Here is a 19,365-nt window from a genome sequence, read left to right as displayed (position 1 = left end):
GTCCAGCATTGATAGGAAAGAGTTCAAGCTAAAGACTATTAGAGATAAGGCTGAAGGCAGAGCCAAAGGTCAGCGGTGGTACTCTCCAGATTAGAGGCTGGTTATTGCTTGAGAAACCGAATACCTTTTTAATAAACCCCACCTTTCCCCAAAAAAGTCTGATAGAGGATTTTTGTCCCTACAACCAAAGTCCTGATGAATGGCAAAAAAGCAACACAAAAAATGAAAAGGTGAAAAGGAGAAAGAAAAGAAAGACAAAAAAGAAAGGAAGGAAGGAAGGAAGGAAGGAAGGAAGGAAGGAAGGAAGGAAGGAAGGAAGGAAGGAAGGAAGGAAGGAAGGAAGGAAGGAAGGAAGGAAGACTAAAATGGAAGACAGAAAAGCAAACCAAGTCTAAAAAATTATTAGGCTTTCCTTTTAAGACATTAAATTGAAACCATATGATTCACAAAGGGCATTCATTGACTCCTAGTACCGTAAATGCTAAATACTATACTGACAGAATACTCAATTTGGCAAACTCAAGGACAACATTTTATAAGAGCTTTATCCTGGGATTTATTGGAAATGAAGCTGAAAATGATTGTGATACATATTTTAGTGTGTATAACTGTATTTGATACAGTTAGAGTCAACTGTTTGAAATTTAACACATCAGAGGTGCCTCTACGACTTAAGCAAGAAAAATGAAAATCTCCGTATTAGCAAATGCATAAAGGCCTAACAAACTTGGAGTACAGCCTTTCAGTATTTCCTGCAATAAACTCTCCTGTTTCATATCTTCTGCCAGTTTTGTTCTAGAGGTTTATGGCAATTGTTTGCCTCTTTCCCCTGCATGAAAAAAATAATACAAGGGTCAGGTAGATGGGGCTGGAGAGACAGCACAGCGGTAGGGCATATACCTTGCATATGGACAACAAACAATGGGCCCCGGTTCGATTCCTGGCATCCCATATGGTCCCCCTTGGTGTGCCAGGGTTGATTTCTGAGCACAGAGCCAGGAATAACCCTTTTATGTCGCTGGGTGTGACCCCAAAACAAACAAAGAAAAAAAGAAAGAAAAATAGCAGAGTAGAAGGAGATTTTTCCCTGTTACATATAGAATCAAATGTTTTTATTTTTATTTCCTAAGTAGATACTGAATATCTACTATGACATACTGGCATACAACTAACTGTCAACAGACTCTAGACTCTGCAACTATGCAGCTAGGGAATGAACTACAACAGACAAAATAGATTAAAAAATGAAAAAGCATAAGGCAGTGGAAACTATTATGAAGACAAGAATTTCATGGTAATGAAAAGGACAATATAAAAAACATGGGGAAGTATATAGGCTGAGCAGGCCTTTCCTTTAAAGAGAAATGGGAACAATGAACCCAAAGAAACCAAGAAACCAGTCACTAATGTAGTGGGAGGAAAATGATTCTAAGCAGAGGTAAAGTAAACATCAAAGTGTTGAGGTCACTGGCTGCAGTGGAGAGGGGAAAATAGAGAGGGGGTCTGAGAGGCAGCAGGCAGACTTCCACCCTTTGAAGGTCATGGGAAAGATTCTGGATATTTTCAATTGTATGAGAACTCACAGAAGAGGTTTCAGTCTTTGGAAGTTACCTTTTTTATTAAACAATAAAAAATATCAAATATGCACAGAATTAGATAGTATCATAAGCCCAACTTCTAAAGATACTATTTCCTCCACCTTATTTATATCCCTCCTTTTGCTTTAGTAGAATATCTTAAGATACATCCCATACAAAACATATTGCTTCACCTCAATTTGCATCTCTATTTGTTAAGAACCTTCAAAACTTTCTAAATATTATTTTCCAAAAATTTATGTAACATTGTTAGCTTTAGGTTATAATGTCATTACAGTCTATTGGACATTCTCCACCCAAACAGAACAAATTATTGCTAAAAAAAAAAAAAAAGAGCAAAGAAAGCTTACATTTACTGAATAGCTATAATGGGCTATTTGTAACACTGTTTTATGTATGAGTATATATAAATGGGCTTTGTTTTAATGTATTTTTGTCTAAGTTCCTTTCTACAATACCTATAATTTCTGCTATCTCATTAGAGAGATCCACTCTGTCCAATGATAATCACAGCCATGGGTAGTTTATTCAACCTTTAAACATAGTTCATCTGAACTGAGAAGGCTATTTGTCAAATGAACAAATATTTTTTCTGATTTTTGAAGATCTAGTACAAAAAGGCACAGGAGAAATAGCTCAAGTTAGAGCACATGCCTAACGTGTGAGGCCTTAAATGTTCTATCTCTGATACCACATGGTCTCCCAGGCACCACTAGGTACACAGCCTTAATGGTTCCGAATTCTACTACTGGTGGTGGCTCCAAGCTCCCTGAGCACTGTGAATGTGTGGTCCCTATTTTTAAAAGTTAAACATGTTATTTAACTCCTATAACTACGTTCAGCATATATTCATCATCAAACAGATGACACTGGGAATCGAACTCAGGTCCCTCATGGGTCAGCGTGTACAAGGCAAACCACCCGACTGCTGTGCTATCATTCCAGCCCCACCCTCCATATTCAGAGCTTGTATTTGGAATGCTAATAACAGTTGTGATACCTTGAATCTAAAAGTACAATTTTAATCTGTAATGCTATTTACATATATAGGTTTAGAGAAATTATTTATAAAGAATTATTCATAAAAGTTTCATATTATATACCGGGGTTAAAATAGATCTAGTACTAAATTTTTTTAATCTGATTTGATACTTTCCTCATTAAGAATCTAAAAATCATGGGGCCAAAGTTATAGTGTACAGTGAGTAGGGCACTTGTTTTGCACATGGTTAGCCAACATGGATGAGATTTCCAACATCCCATATGGTTTCCCCAGCTCGCCAGGAATAACCCTTAAGTATCTCTGGGTGTGTGGCCCAAAAACTATAAAAAGAAAAAAATATCTAAAAATAAGGGAACAGCCATTCTACTTTTGTAGACCTATTTACAGTTAACAGAGAAGTAGGTCAAATTGTACAAATCACCCTGATCTTCGTTAAAAAGATACATCATCTTTTATTATACAATAATTCCATTAAAAAAAAGCTAACCACATTCTTAGCTTTCTCTATGTGTGAAATTTGATAAAGTTATAGAATCCCAAATTTACTTATTTGGGGAGGCCACACTCAGTGATAACTCCTGACTCTGTGGGCTTGCAAGAACTTATGAGGGAATCTAACTGGTGTTGGCAGTGTGCAAAGTAAACACCTTAACCACTGATTCCATGAATCCCAAATAAACTGCATAATACAACACCATGAAAAAACTCCCAAATTCAAAAAAAAAAAAAAAGAAATTCTCAGAGCAATGAATGTTTTTGCACTAAATGTGGGACAATGCTGATACTAAACAATAAATCTAAAAAAGTATCTTTCCCTCACTTTGGGCAAATATTAATATAATAATTATTTTAATTATATTTTTGGCCATACCTGAAGTAACTGGGGTTACTTCTGGCTCTGTGCTCAGAAATTACTCCTGGTGGTGCTCGGGGAACCATGTCGGATGCTGGGTATTGAACTCAGGTTGGCTGAGTGCAAGGCAAGCACCCTACCCACTGAACTACTGCCCCAGCCCCATAATTATTATTATTATTACTACTGAGGTCAACTATTACATATCCTGATAATTAAGAAAGGGGGAAAGATATGAGTTCTTAAACTAGACACAATGCATTAAAGTACAGGGGAAATATCAAACCGAGTGAGAGAATAATTCTGTCTTATATTAAAAAAATACTATACAAGAGAAGAAATATGAGCTACATGTGTGAAAAAAGGGAATTTTGGATAAACAGTTAAGAATCATAACTGTGGGCCAGAGCAATAGCAAGCACAGCAGTAGGGCGTTTGTCTTGCACAGGGCCAATCCGGCATGGACCCAGGTTCAATTGGTTCCCTGAGCCTGCCAGGAGCACAAAGCCAGAAGTGATGATGAGTGAGGCAGGGTGTGGCCCCAAGATAAAAACAAACAGAATCTAACCATGTATCAAAGACTAACTGAACCTTTGCTGGAGTGAAAATAGGGAGAGAACACTATTCTTTCTTTCACGTCAAAGTAGTAAACTTGGGTCTATATAAACTGCTCTCCCAAGTACCATGGGAATCCTAGAGAACTGATGGGGTAAATATACAGTGAATAAATACATGAATAATGTATGCAATTAAATTTGAGTCTAGGCAAGAAAAGTCAGATCTTGAGTTAAAGAGCTGCTGTTAGCAAGAAAAGGAAGATTGTAGAAATATGCAAAAGATTAAAATTACCTGGTGTGTGAGATGAACTATGATTCAAAGTTAGAATTCAATGACAGGAAAGAAGCTGGAATAAAAATTGGAAGTGTGGGGCCAGAGCAGTGGCGCAGAGCTATAAGGTGTCTGCCTTGCCGGCACTAACCTAGAACGGACCTTGGTTCGATCCCTTGGTGTCCTATATGGTCCCCCAAGGTCCCCCAAGCCAGGAGCAATTTATGAGCACATAGCTAGGAGTAACCTCTAGCTAAAAAATCCAAATATCCAAAAAAAAAAAAAAAAAAAAAAAAAAAAGGAAGTGCAAGAGAAAAATAAATGTGGCAACTTTATTTTGTAGATTTGACAAATCTCTCTCAAACAGAAGACTTAAGAAATGGGGCCAGAGAGATAGCATGGTGGTAGGGTGCTTGCCTTGCATGCAGAAGGACGGTGGTTTGAATCCCAGTATCCCAGAAGGTCCCCCGAGCCTGCCAGGAGCAATTTCTGAGTGTAGAGCCAGGAGTAACCCCTGAGCGCTGCTGGGTGTGACCCCAAAAACTGAGTCCTTAGGAAGGACAGGCTGATATTAGTTAAACTGATCTGTCAAGAAACTGGCTATCATATGTTTAACTTTCATGAAGTCAGTTGTATGCCCTACACGATAGGGCCTACAGGGAAGGAGGAAATGAGAAGTAAGTGTGCACACAATCCACCATCTTTTTATAAAACACAGGTATCATGCAGAAATCTAAGCTGCTGAAAGAAACTCCCCAATGCTCTTAAAAGAAAATAATCATCTATTTTCCCTCTTTAACAGTTTAGAGAGCCAAAGTCATTCGTAGACACTCATCACACATATGGTGATGTACCTGAGAGCAGTTTCAGAACAAAGAGTTTCTGCATATCCATTTCACAAACATGAGAAAGTGGTAAAGAGTCTGAGATGGGAAAGAGAGGTACTTAGAGTTGAGGGGTGGGGGCACTGCTGAAGGGATTGGGATACATTTGAAAGTAATGTGGGAAATCATAGACTCTTGCACCTATAGTTAAATACCGACGTTACAAAGGTTGCTATCAAGGCAACCTTGAGGTGTGGCACTTGCAGGCCAAACTGACAGTTTTCAGTGCTTACTCCTAGTTCTGTACTAATGGCTCATTTCTGGCCATGTTTGGTGGTGATGGTAGGGGGAGAAAGATTGATGACGAGCAGACAATTTCAGGAAAAGTGCTTTTTTTTTTTAGAGGAAATGGAGTCAGAATATGGAGATGTGCTCTATTTCACTGAGGTACATTGGCTCAGCAGGGGAAATGTCCTGAAAAGATTTTTTGAGTTGAGAGAAGTGGTGAAAGCCTTCATGGAGAAGGATGGGAATGCTGTTTCTGAGTTGAGTGATCACAAATGGCTCATGGACTTAGCTTTTCTTGTTGACATCAAACATAAGCTGAATGTACTAAACAAGATGTTATAAGGCCAGGGGCAGCTTATCAGTGCCGCCTATGACAACGTGAGAGCATTCTCCACAAAACTTGTGTTATGGAAATCCCGGCTCTCTTAGACAAACCTTTGCCATTTCCCAGCATGCAAGGAACTTGTGGATGCAGGCATACCATTCAGTGGTGAAAAATATATTGATGCTATTTTTAAGCTAGAGAAGGAATTTGATCACAGATTTGCAGACTTCAAAAAAGTACAGAGCCACTTTCCAAATTTTTGTGGACCCCTTTTCCTTTGATGTGCAAGATGCCCCTCCTGTGCTTCAAATGGAGCTCATTGACCTGAAATGCAACTCTGATCTCAAAGCCAAGTTCAGGGAGATTAGTGGAAAAGCAGACATGCATGGGCAATTTTTGAGAGAATTGCCCCCCCCCCCCAGCTTCCCTGAGCTTTCCCAAATGTTCAAGCGCACCATGTGCCTTTTTGGGAGCACATATTTGTGTGAAAAGTTATTCTCCACATTGAACTTCAATAAGTCAAATTACAGGTCTAGACTTAATGATGATCATCTTCAAGCCATACTGAGGGTCTCAACTGCTTCCTCTCTAAAGCCAAATGTGGTTCAGATTTGTGAGAAGAAGTGCTGTCAAGTCTCTGGCAGCAAGGAATAGGCAAAAGATGCCATGTTCAGAAGAACTTGTTGATGATTTTCACTCAATGTTCTATTCATGTTCAGAAGAAATAATTAAAACTGTTAATAATGACGTTTGTGGACTTTTTCTTGGTGAAATCCCTTATGCGGTGTAGAATCAAATAATTAACGATGGTGGTGGATGGCGAAGGATGGAGGCCTTTGTCCTTAGGCCTCGGCCACGCATCAACTTTATTCATGCCCTATCCACCACATGTGTGGCCTATATCATAACCTTTCAAGCATTCAGCCATTCTTAGCTACCCTGCATCTTAATTCCTTTCAGCCATCTTCCCTTTCATCTCCTAGCTGGCCAAAGGCCAGAAGCATGGAGAGCCAGCCAAAAGCCCTAATCCCCTCTGGTCCATACCTTATCTACCTTTTCCAAGACCCCTCCCAGGAATGGGCGGGGTCTTGCAGGTAAGGTCAAGTTACCTAGGGAGAAAGAGTGGGGGATGAGGCTTCAATGCGGCCCTGCCTCACCCCGACTTTGCCTCCTGTGGCCCCCAGGTAAATTGAGTTTGAGACCCCTGCTCTACAGCCTCAAGACAATCTTTTAAAGGTAAAATCAACTGTATCAAGAATAAAATTTAAACGCTGGTTTAAATTAAATTAATAAAAGTCCTTGATGATGGTGATGAGGATGGATGGATGGTGAGGCCTTTCTCGGCCAGGCCAGGTGCCTGCACCCTCTTCCAGTCGGCAGGTCTGAGGGTTCAGGTAATGGCGAAGAAATGATCCACAGCTTCAAGACACATGAAGTTTTATTAATAAGGTCCTATCTGCCATGTGAACATCTTATGTGGCTTCTCAGCTAACCTTAATTTAAGCAACCTCCTTCAGCTGCCCTGCATCTCCTGTCTCTGCTTTCTCCATCCGGCCTCCTTCTCCTGAGGCATCTCCTTTTACCCCTCCCCAAGGACCTCTAATTAACAACCACAGACCCCTCTCAGGAGTGGGTGGCCTGGCCTTCAAGTAAGATTAGTATTTGGCCTGCGGAGGGGTAACAATTTTGTATAGCAGATGAAAAACTTTTGTAAAGAACTTAAAATATTTCTTCACGTTGGACAAAAGAAAAATTAACTGTTTCAAACTTATGCTTAAATGCTTCAAACTTATGATTAAATGAAGAAAACTAATTATTTCAAAGCTACAAGCTGATTAAACAGGAAAGAAGTTTACAGACTGTCCAACTTCCAGAAGGTCGCCCTGAATTCTGAAAGGAAAGCTTTGTTTTTCATTTGAAGTGTAGAACAATTTTTTAGGCCACAAAAGGTGGCACTCCGGGGTTACTCTAGGCTACGTGCTGGGAATCACTCCTGATAGGTTCAGGAGATGAGAGAGGAATATTGGATACTGGATCCAGGTTGGTTGCATGCTATCACTCTGGCCCCAAAGTGTAGAAACTTTTGATTTGGGTTGACACAATAAAGTAAATTAAGTGAAAAGACAGAATTTTTCACATAACTAATATCGATATTATTTCTTTTCTTCACATTTTCCTGTACAATAGCCATTAAAATAAAACAGGAAAGTACCTCAATTTTGTTGAACATTATAAATTAGTGATGAAAACCATGATAAATTATCCAAAGTCTATTAAAAATTAAAGCTTTGCAAAGCCTCTTTTTCTCTTCCCCTGAACAAAAGATTAGAAAGGTTATAGATAGATGCCTGGCAGAAAATATTACAATGAAGATGATGGATGCATCATTCTTCATTTCATATCAAATACTTTATCGGATGACTAACAATTAAAATCTCAAGGGATGACACATCAAGAGATTTTTGTGATGGGGTCAGTGGTGAGTGGTAACCAGTGAGGGTAGGCAATAGCTTAGGAAGACTTGTAAGGGAAATAACCCTTGAGCTGGTGTCCTAACATCAGTGGTGAGGATAAAGCACTACTTCCTTTTTAAGAACTCCCACCTTAATGAAGACAAATTTAAAAATGAATAGATATTCCGAACATTTATGCCTTGAAAGAGAAAAACAAATCTTCCTGTTAAGTAGACTGGGGAAAGAAAACACAGGCTTAAAAAGCCATGGCCCTTTTAAGACGCAGGTGATTTATATAGGCAATTAACTAGAGGTCTTCTAGTTCTTTTTTCTTCCATGCTCTGTGATCAGAAATTCTTGACCCCACTCTTCTTTTACAAACTTGCCTCTTACTTATATCTGTGACTTGAATTTACTAAATGCTTACTTCCCTGGCTTACTGAATGGCAAACATAGCTATACATTTAAAACATAAAAATGTACTCATGTACACAAAAGATAATAATGGTGTATGGGATTGCCACACAGGTAAGTTCACAACTATCATGTCTAACAAAGAATGTTTAAAAGAGTGACCCCCCTCCCCCAAATCCGATCTGGGGAGTTAGCCTCCCCCTCCTAACTCCAAGTAGTTTGCAAAGGATGAAAAGTTCAAGATATATTTCAGAAACCACACATCAATTGTCAAGTTAACTACTAAACATCTATGCAATAAATAGGCAGATACCTTGGATTTGGGACACAACAGTAAGGAAACACAGGCATGGAATCCTACATTTGCAGTTGGATAAGATGGACATTAAATAACCCAAAGTTATGCTATTTCTGGTATAATTTACTCAAGAAAATACTCAGAAGAAAAAGTGGTAACCACTGAGATAGCTTAGGAAGACTTGTATGGGAAAAAACCCTTGAGCTGGCAACCTAAAGCTGAGTATGAGTTATCTAAGTAAAAAGGGAAAAATAGATTCAAGGGAAAAAAAAATTGCATAGATGAAGCACAAAGAAGTAGGCACAGAATACTTAATGCAAGGTAACAATACTGAAAGAAATAGGTGGACTCAAAGCTATTTGAGAGACACACAAAAATCTGGTTGGGGTGAACTGAAAATACAGAATGACACAGAGAAAATATAGGGCACTTGCCTTGCAGATAGCCAGGTTCAATGTCCAGCAATATGTCCAGGTGGTGAGGACTGTCAGTAGTAATCTCTGAGCACAAGATTAGGATTAAGCTCTTGAGCACAGCCAGATACGATACCCCCTCCAATCCTAATAAAAGCTAAATAAACCAAAATAAATTCAGCTTTATACATTAAAATGGAAATCCAAGTGGAAATCCAGGCTATTAAATATTTTCAAGCTCAGACACAGATGGTAGAATAGTGTTTATCTGTGCATTTTTATCAAAGGTAAAGTTATTAATATGCAGGTAGTAGGTATAATATGATTTCATGCTATCATCTAAGGAAATTACCTCAAAGTAAAAATATTAAGAAAAAAATAGAGTATCAGTAAAGACCCCTGGGAGTCTTTAAAGATAATGCATTATGTTCAAGAAATTGACATTAATTTACATCTACTACAAAGGTGCCCATATATCTGAAATTTCAAGAGAAACATCTTGAAAAATATATAAAAAACCAATGTTTATCATTATCATATGAAATACTTTAATTATCTTAATGGCCCCATCTCTTCGCCCCTCTACAATTTCTTTTGGGAACACCAATCTGACCAAATTTTACATCAGGGGTCTCAAACGCACGGCCGTTTGCGGCCCTCCGTACAACATTTTGTGGCCCGCGGCTGGCCTTCAAATATCGCAGTATTCGCAATTATTCGCTTACCAAATAATCACAATGAAAATCGCATTAGTAAGAAAAAAAATCGCATTAAACATTCACATACTCTGAGCAGTTCCGTTTGGGGTATGCAAATGTTTAATGCGATTTTTTTTCTTACTAATGCGATTTTTTATTGCGAATATTCGGTAAGCGGGTAATTGCGAATACTTTACACCTAGCGCAGACATCATTTCCGCTGCTCCTGCCTGCTGTCCCTTGCATTATCAGAGGCCTAAGGGAGAGAAGGGAGAGAAGTTTATTACAGAATTAGATTTTGTCATACCTTCATCATGACTTCATCAAAGCCTTCAGTGAAGAGAAAGATTGAAGACGAGCATAGACAATTTCAGGAAAAGTGGGAGACGCAGTATTTCTTTGTTGAGCCCAGGGGCATCCCCACATGTCTTATTTGCTCAGAGAAAGTTGCAGTGCACAAGGAATACAACTTGAAATGCCATTATTCAACTAAACATGCTGAGGAATGTGCAAAATATCAAGGAAATGAGAGAGCCAAGTGGGTTGCCAGTCTTAAAGCATGTCTAATGAGGCAACAAGATTTCTTCAAGAAAGCAACCAAAGAGAACGTTGCAACTAGTCGAAGCTAGTTACATGGTTAGTGAGATGATTGCTAAGGCAGGGAAACCATTCACAGAAGGAGAGTTTGTTAAAAAAAAAATGCATGCTACAGGCTGCAAGCATTATCTGTTTGGAAAAGAAAGGTCAGTTTAGCAAAATCAGCCTTTCTACCAACACTGTGGCAGAGCGCATTTCTGATATGTCAAGTGACATTTATCATCAACTGTGTGAGAAAGCCAAATGTTTTGATGCATACTCAGTTGCTCTTGACGAGGGCACAGATGTAACACACACTGCGCAGCTCACAATTTATGTCCGTGGTGTTGATTGCAAGTTTGAGTTGACAGAGGAGCTGCTCACAATAATTCCAATGCATGGCCAGACCACCACTAATGAGCTATTTCGGCATCTGTATGATGCCATTGAGAATGCAGGTTTGCCATGGAAGAGGTTTGTTGGAATAATAACCGATGGAGCGCCATTGATGACAGGGAGGAAAAATGGACTGGTGGCACTTGTTCAAAAAAATCTTGAAGAGGAGGGTGTAGAGAAGGCCACTGCTCTTCACTGCATTATCCATCAGCAGGCCCTTTGCAGTAAATGCCTGCCGTGTGACAATGTGATGTCTGTTGCTGTGAAATGCATCAACCAAATCAGATCCAGGGGCTTAAAGCACAGGAGGTTCCATGCTTTTTTAGAGGAAATGGAGTCAGAATATGGAGATGTACTCTATTTCACTGAGGTACGTTGGCTCAGCAGGGGAAATGTCCTGAAAAGATTTTTTAAGTTGAGAGAAGTGGTGAAAGCCTTTATGGAGAAGGATGGGAATGCTGTTTCTGAGTTGAGTGATCACAAATGGCTCACGGACTTAGCTTTTCTTGTTGACATCACACATAAGCTGAATGTACTAAACAACATGTTACAAGGCCAGGGGCAGCTTATCAGTGCCGCCTATGACAACGTGAGAGCATTCTCCACAAAACTTGTGTTATGGAAATCCCGGCTCTCTTAGACAAACCTTTGCCATTTCCCAGCATGCAAGGAACTTGTGGATGCAGGCATACCATTCAGTGGTGAAAAATATATTGATGCTATTTTTAAGCTAGAGAAGGAATTTGATCACAGATTTGCAGACTTCAAAAAAGTACAGAGCCACTTTCCAAATTTTTGTGGACCCCTTTTCCTTTGATGTGCAAGATGCCCCTCCTGTGCTTCAAATGGAGCTCATTGACCTGAAATGCAACTCTGATCTCAAAGCCAAGTTCAGGGAGATTAGTGGAAAAGCAGACATGCATGGGCAATTTTTGAGAGAATCCCCCCCCCCCCCCAGCTTCCCTGAGCTTTCCCAAATGTTCAAGCGCACCACGTGCCTTTTTGGGAGCACATATTTGTGTGAAAAGTTATTCTCCACATTGAACTTCAATAAGTCAAATTACAGGTCTAGACTTAATGATGATCATCTTCAAGCCATACTGAGGGTCTCAACTGCTTCCTCTCTAAAGCCAAATGTGGTTCAGATTTGTGAGAAGAAGTGCTGTCAAGTCTCTGGCAGCAAGGAATAGGCAAAAGATGCCATGTTCAGAAGAACTGTTCATGATCTTCACTCAATGTTTTATTCATGTTCAGAAGAAATAATAATTAAAACTGTTAATAAAGACGTTTGAGGACTTTTTTTGGTGAAATCCCTTATGCGGTCCTGCCTCACCCCAACTTTGCCTCCTGCGGCCCCCAGGTAAATTGAGTTTGAGACCCCTGCTTTACATAAACCAGTTAGGGGGTTGATGTCACCAAGGCTTTTTGGAGCAAGTGCAATTACTCTCCCCTGTATGGCCCTTCTTTTGGGGAGCCTGGCAGCCATAGCCATGCCCACAAATGTAGTCACCATGCTGGAACTGGGCCAGCATCACAGACTCACTCTTTTCTACAACAAGATGTAAACCTAGCCATGAAAGATCATGGGATCACTGGCACACACTCAGCAAAAAGCTGGCCATCTCAGAAGGAGAGGGTGTTCTTTTTGGGAACACCAATCTGACCAAACTTTACATACACCTGCCCTGATGATGCCACGTTTGCTGCCTCCATCACCCAGAATCACCATTTTCCCCATGGCCCTGCCTCACTGACCCTCTATGATTAAATTAGTAGGGGACACCAATCTGACCAAACTTCAGGAATGCACCAATTTAACAGAATGGACAACTAACAGCAAGAACTTACTAAACATCCTGCCATTGTATTAATAACTTCAATGGAGATAAATGAAGTTTTTATAAATATGCTTGCTAATTTACTTTTTTATATTTTCTTTCTAAATTTAAAACTTTCTTCTCTTCTTTTTCTTTGTCAATACTCTACTTTCACTTATCTGGAAATATATGTATTATGGTCAACTATGTCAACTAATTGATTTTATTTAAATAAAGCAAGACAAATAAAATTGTCAGAATGTATATTTTAACTAAGTGACTGAGCAGTTTTTTCTCAAAGTTAAACAACAATTTTTTTTTCTGTTAAAAGATCATAAAGAGGGGCCGGAGAGATAGCATGGAGGTAAGGCATTTGCCTTGCATGCAGAAGGACGGTGGTTCAAATCCCGGCATCCCATATGGTCCTCCGAGTCTGCCAGGAGTGATTTCTGAGCATAGAGCCAGGAGTAATCTCTGAGCGCTGCAGGGTGTGACCCCCAAAACAAACAAAACAGATCATAAATAACCCTTTCTGGTTATTCAGTCAACATATATGAGCTAGTACAAGTAGAAATAAAGATTAAATATAATCCCTGACTGAGATGAGTTTTTAACCCCTATTATACTTCAAATCAGTAAACCCATGGTTCAAGGACCAATTTTACTTCAATGCAGGACTCTGTAAATAAAGTTTTATTGGAACACAGTTATATATTTTTTTTATTTAACCAACTTTATGACATACATGATTGTATTTGGGTTTCAGTCATGTAGAGAACACCACCCTTTATTTTTAAGTATTGGTGATGGGAAGCTTGTGAGCAAACTCAATAATATTCTTCTAACAGATAACATATCTTACAAAATCATGTTTTATCTGGTTCTTTACAGAAAAAGCTTGTCAGCCTTGAGAGGTAGCAGCCAGTACAAAGTACTATTTCATTAGGAAGACAGATGTGTCTCATAGAAAAAAGGCAAGTTTCACATAGAATACAGTATCTGAGAACAAATAAAAACAAATAAAAAAAACCCACCAAGAATTAGGAAAATTATGAAGTATAAAAGCACAGGATGAGATAATATTGAATTTTAGGTAAAGAGGAAGAAGTATAGAGCAAAAGAATGGTATTGTGCTATAAAAAAAACAACAGTGAATACTAATTCTCATTTTTTCCTTAGGAAATATGCCTTTCTAACATAGGGCCTTCACTTGCCAAGCTCAAGTGTTCAGGGAGTAAAATTGACAATTTAAAGTTGTACTCTAAGGAAAATATAATTAGGGTTAAACTTGTCAGAAGCTTAAACCCAAAGCTTCCAAGTACTGATTTGGAAGTTATTTATTAAAAGTTAATATACTGGGGCTGGAGAGACAGCACAGCGGTATTTGCCTTGCAAGCAGCCGATCCAGGACCTAAGGTGGCTGGTTCGAATCCCGGTGTCCCATATGATCTTCTGTGCCTGCCAGGAGCTATTTCTGTGCTGCAGGAGTAATCCCTGAGCACCACAGGGTGTGACCCAAAAACCAAAAAAATAAATAAAAATAAAAAATAAAAAGTTAATATACTATAGTTTAGGAGAAAGTAAGTCTTAAAAATAGAAAGATTCAATTTTCCCCTTTTAATATGACACACTAATTTGAATTCTGACATGATTTTCTAAATCAGAGAAAAGAATGTTATTATCTCTTTATCCATACATTTATTGATTTCCAAGTGTATAAATGGACATTATACCGCACATCTGAATGCTATGTAAATCTTCATCTGTGACAGAAGGGAGTAAGAGGAAGGTGAAGCAATTTAGTTAGAGATGTAAGCTGCTGAGGCCGGGGAGGTGGTGAAGTGGTAGGGTGTTTGCCTTGCAGGAGGCTGACCCAGAATGGACCACAGTTTGATCTCATGGCGTCCCATATGGTCCCTCAAGCCAGGAGCAATTACTGAGCACATAGCCAGGAGAAATCCCTGAACCTCACGGGTGTGGCCCAAAACCCAAAAACAAACAAACAAGAAAGGAATGACAGGATCCAGTTTGGTTTCAGTCTGTCTCCAAGTGTGGGAAGAGAAGACAGATTGAAGTGTGAGAGTTCCAGTAGGAAAAGCTGTCCAGAAGATGGCAACCAGGTACTGTCTGACAATGAAAGAAGCAGAAAATGAACAGATTCAATATCAAGGAGAGATCAACTGGTTGATTCGAGAGAAAAGAATTTGCAGCTTAGGAGACTGAATGGAACTATTTAAGAGCATCAGGGAACATTTGAAGCAGTATAAACTGAGAGTGGGAATAATTGCACTATTCCAGATAGTTACTGAAACATGAATGGATATCTGATATTTAGATAAACTGACTGAGGATCTTGGTGGAACTAAGTGTATCTTTTTGGTAGAGAATTGAAAAAAAGGGGGGGCAGTGTTGAATCTTTGAAGAGATCTTTTCAGAAGAGATTTAGAAAAGGGAGTGGTTGAAATTCAAGAGATCTATAAAAATTCTTCAGGTGTAGATATACCTGAGAATGTAATAAGGACAGGAAAAATTCTATTTAATAGGTAGTAGAAACCCAGGGCTCTTAAGAGCATATCACACTGGAGAGCCAAGCTCTTGAAATGTTTTGGTTACAGAGAAGATAATGCGCCAGGAGATACAGACTTCAAGCATTTATCTACAGAACAGAGTGGTGAGGGTCAGATCTCTGAATCCATTGGGTTCTGCTACACAACCAACTTCGCTATTTTGGGCAAGTTAAATTTTCTAAGCTTCAGTTTTCAACTTATAATGTACATAATAATGTTTACCTTTCTCTCAGGATTGTGGTGGGAAATAAATAAGATAATGCAAAGTACTTAGAACTATGCCTGGCTTATAGGAAGCAATCGAATGTTGGCAGCTATTATTAAAATCTTTTTAAACTATGAAAGAACAAATTGTAAGTGATTGCTGGAAGCAGCTATTTTAATGGGGCCAAAAAGGTCAACAAAGACTAAATATAAAGGATCTAATCAAGTCCTCATATAAAACTATTGGACAAATTAGGGGCCAGAGAAAGAGTACAGCAGGTAAGGCACTTACTTGCCTTACACGCAGTGAAATTGGATTCAATCCCCAGCATCCCATAGATCCCCTGAAGAGGCCAGGAGTGATTTCTGAATGCAGGGCCAGAAGTAACCCCTGAGCACCACCAGCCCCAAAACAAAAACAAGCAAAACAAAAAAATACTGTAAAATTAACTTGAACTAGTAGTTCAAGTAGTAAGATAAAAATGAAAACTTTCATCCTAAACTTTTTGGCCCTTCCCTTAAATAACTATGACTTAAGTGTCTTTCTAGGCTTATGCCTGAAAAAATATATTACTAGATTAAAAAATAAATCTAGAACGGTGACAATAAAAAACAGAAAAAAAAATTGCAAGGCCAAAGGAGGCAGCCAGAGGGCTGGGGCACATGTGCTGCATGTGGAAATCCAAAGTTCCATATGCTTGACCATCTTCAGCACCACATAGACCCTTCCAAAATGGCCTGGTGGTTATAATGGTGCTTAGCATAATGGCCAAAACACCAAGTCTTCAGGCCTGCCCAGACAGGATGGGGATCACTGAATAGCCTAAGCACTGCTAGGTCCTTCCTTCACCTATTCAAAAAAGAGAAAAAGCAGCTAAAATGGCAGGTGAGGCATTACATAACAACTATATCCAACTGTCTCTGCCTGTTTAAAACCCAAAATCCTACAACTAATGTAAAATCAAAGATCTAAGTTGTCCAAACCTATGTTCAAGGGTTGAATAAAACTAAGATTGATATCATGTGATTTTTAGATGACATATATGTCCACAACACCCTACCTCAGCAAGACTTGCTTGTGGAAGGAGTTTAGCCTGCATCCAGAAGAGTACAGATCCTACTATTATATTTTCATGGTAGATCTACAGATAATTAATACCCACTGATTCATTGATTTTGCCCTGCTTCTTTCCTTAAGGCTGCCAAGCTCATGTGCCCGAGGAATGGATCACCTGCTATATTCTAAGGAAATGATATTTTGGTTCACTATCCAAGAATAAGACAAAAAAATCTCAGAGACACCACACAACATGGCCCAAAGCCACACAGAAATGATTTGCTTACCCAATGAGAGTCACGCCTTCTCTATTTTTACAGTTAAACCTTGATAACTTGCAACACCATTAAAAATAACATCAAAGCCAAGAAAGTCATCTAGTCCTTAGGGAAGGCTTGGTATTAGCATAGGGTCCACACACACCAATTAGAAGGATGAGCAGCTGACAAGATAGAACAGTTGCCACAAGCCCCTGTAAAAGATCTGAAGTCAGAGAAATTGAAAACTGAAATCCAGATATAAAATCTTGACGGTCTAGACCACAGGGGTCCTCAAACTTTTTAAGCAAGGGGCCAGTTCACTGTCCCTCAGACTGTTGGAGGGCCACACAATTTTTTTATTTATTTGGGCCACACCCAAAGTTGCTCAGGGGTAATCCTGGCAGGCTCAGGAGGCCATAGGGATTGAATCCAGGTCGGCTGCGTGCAAGGCAAACAACCTACTAGCTGTGCCATCGTTCAGGCCCCCTGAACTATAGTATTTAAAAAAAAAAAAAAAAACACAACTAAGAACAATAGTGGCCCACTGGCCATAGTTTGAGGATCCTTGCCAGAGACTGAGAGGAGTCAAGAGACAGGAGGGGAGTGAGAATGCGGCGCACATTCCACACAAGCCCACCAAGGCAGGGGACAAGGGTGCTGCTAATCGGAATAAGCAACAGGGGCAAAAACATCTGGTGGGCCTTAGGTGTCCCGTGGGCCATAGTTTGAGGGCCCCGGTTTAAAGGCAAGAGCAATAGAACAGCGAGTAGAGGCTTGCAGTGGAAGGGGCCAACACGGCTTTGATCCAGGCACTCCATATGGTTCCAGAAACCCACAGGGCATGATTCCTGAGTGCAGAGCCAGGAGTAAGCCTTGAACACAGCCAGGTGTGACCCCAAAACAAACAAAAACACAAATCAAAATATTGATGGGTATGGTTGCTTTGTGGCACAGGTGTCAGGTGTCACAATGAGGGAACTGAGGTCGCCAGCAACACAAGAACACGTCACAAACACGTGGCTTCAGTTTGCCTATGATCACCTTGTTACCTGGAAATGTTGGTTGCACGGGACGGATTCTGCAGAACAGCCAACCTTCCGGTACATATGTAGGTGTAGGCACACACGCGCGCACACACAAACACACACACGCACACACTTTACAAAGGGGGCTTGGCTAGCTTGTTGAAGTTTGGAGGAAAATTCTATTTAATGACGAGAAACTCAGTAACTTGTTCTCCTTTTTCCCAACACCCTGTGGGATAACCATATTGTGCGACAGTCTATAGTCCACAAAAATGAAGTGACCACTGACCCTACCCTGATCGGTGATTGTGCCCTACCCTAGCCCTAGCAGGGCAGTGCCGCTCTACCCTAGTAGATCAGTAACATAATAATCCCATGGAAACGTCTACATACACAACCACCATGACAAGTGTTTTATGAATAACTGTTAAAAGGCAAACAACAACGAGAAAACTAAGCCTGTTTCACTTTTCTTCATGAGCTGTAAGCGTCAGAGGGACTGATTTCCCTCGAGGGAGTGGCAACGTGTGTGTGTGTGTGTGTGTGTGTGTGTGTGTGTGTGTGTGTGTGAGTATGTGTGCATCAGAGGGGCTGAATTCCCTCGAGGGGGTTGCAATGGGAATGGGTATGGGTGTGTGTGTGTGTGTGTGTGTGTGTGTGCATCAGAGGGGCTGAATTCCCTCGAGGGGGTTGCAATGGGTGTGGGTGTGTGTGTGTGTGTGTGTGTCCATCAAAATCGGACCGGGGGAAACTTGAGACTCTCCCCTGCTTCCGCGACCAGCACGGTGCATCCGACTGAGCCCGGCGACGCGGCCAGGAGTCCAGCGTGGGGACCTTGCCTTCCCCGTGGCCCCGGACCCACCTGGCTGGCAATCGGCTTCCGACCGACCGCAGCTTCAGCACGCGGCCGCCTCGCCCTACGGCCCCGGGGACCGCACGCGGGCTCCCTCCCTCGCCCCGGTGGGCCGCCCCGTCCGCGGAGGGGCGCCGGGCTCGACGCTGCCCTCGCAGGGCTTACCCGCCGCCGCCGCCGCCGCCGCCCCGCTGCAGCCGGCCCGCTTCCTTGCGCAGGAGCCCGAAGCACTGCGTCCAGCAGCAGTTCCCCATCGCATGCCGCCCACGCCGAGCCCCAGCCCGGGCCCCGCAGCCGCAGCCGCATCCGCGCGGCCCGAGCCGGGGAGGGAGGGCGCTTCGGGGCCGGGGCCGGGGCCGGGGCCGAGGACGCCGGCGCTCCGCTCCGCTCCGCTCCGGGGCAGCAGAGGCCCGCGGGGCAGAGGCCGCGCGCGGCTACTTCAGCGGGCGCCGAGGTCCTCGAGGAGCAGCCTCGCCATCCGCACGGCCCGAACCGCGCTCGCTCGCCCGCTCGCTCACTCGCTCGCCCGCCTCGGTCCCGGAGAGGAGCCGGCGCCGCGGCCGCCGCCAGCCGCCCGACAGGCCAGTCCGGGAGGTGCACGCCCGGGTCCCGCCC

The 19,365-nt window shown here is 41.4% G+C and overlaps 1 protein-coding gene across 2 annotated transcripts in view; it reads right to left on the bottom strand.

Moving 5' to 3' along the window:
• The window catches only part of AP1AR (adaptor related protein complex 1 associated regulatory protein), a 34,813-nt gene extending 15,803 nt beyond the window's left edge, over positions 1-19,010 (bottom strand). For both annotated transcript variants that reach the window (XM_049786946.1, XM_049786947.1), the window contains exon 1: positions 18,920-19,010. In XM_049786946.1, coding sequence (XP_049642903.1) covers positions 18,920-19,004 — 85 coding nt within the window. In that variant the 5' untranslated portion in view covers positions 19,005-19,010. The remainder of the gene's footprint in view (positions 1-18,919) is intronic.
• Between the last annotated feature and the right edge of the window lie 355 nt (positions 19,011-19,365).

Source organism: Suncus etruscus, chromosome 14 (genome assembly GCF_024139225.1).
Source record: "Suncus etruscus isolate mSunEtr1 chromosome 14, mSunEtr1.pri.cur, whole genome shotgun sequence".
Taxonomy (NCBI): domain Eukaryota; kingdom Metazoa; phylum Chordata; class Mammalia; order Eulipotyphla; family Soricidae; genus Suncus; species Suncus etruscus.
Note: the sequence above shows the minus strand (reverse complement) of the source record. Positions and strands in the feature narration are given on the sequence as shown.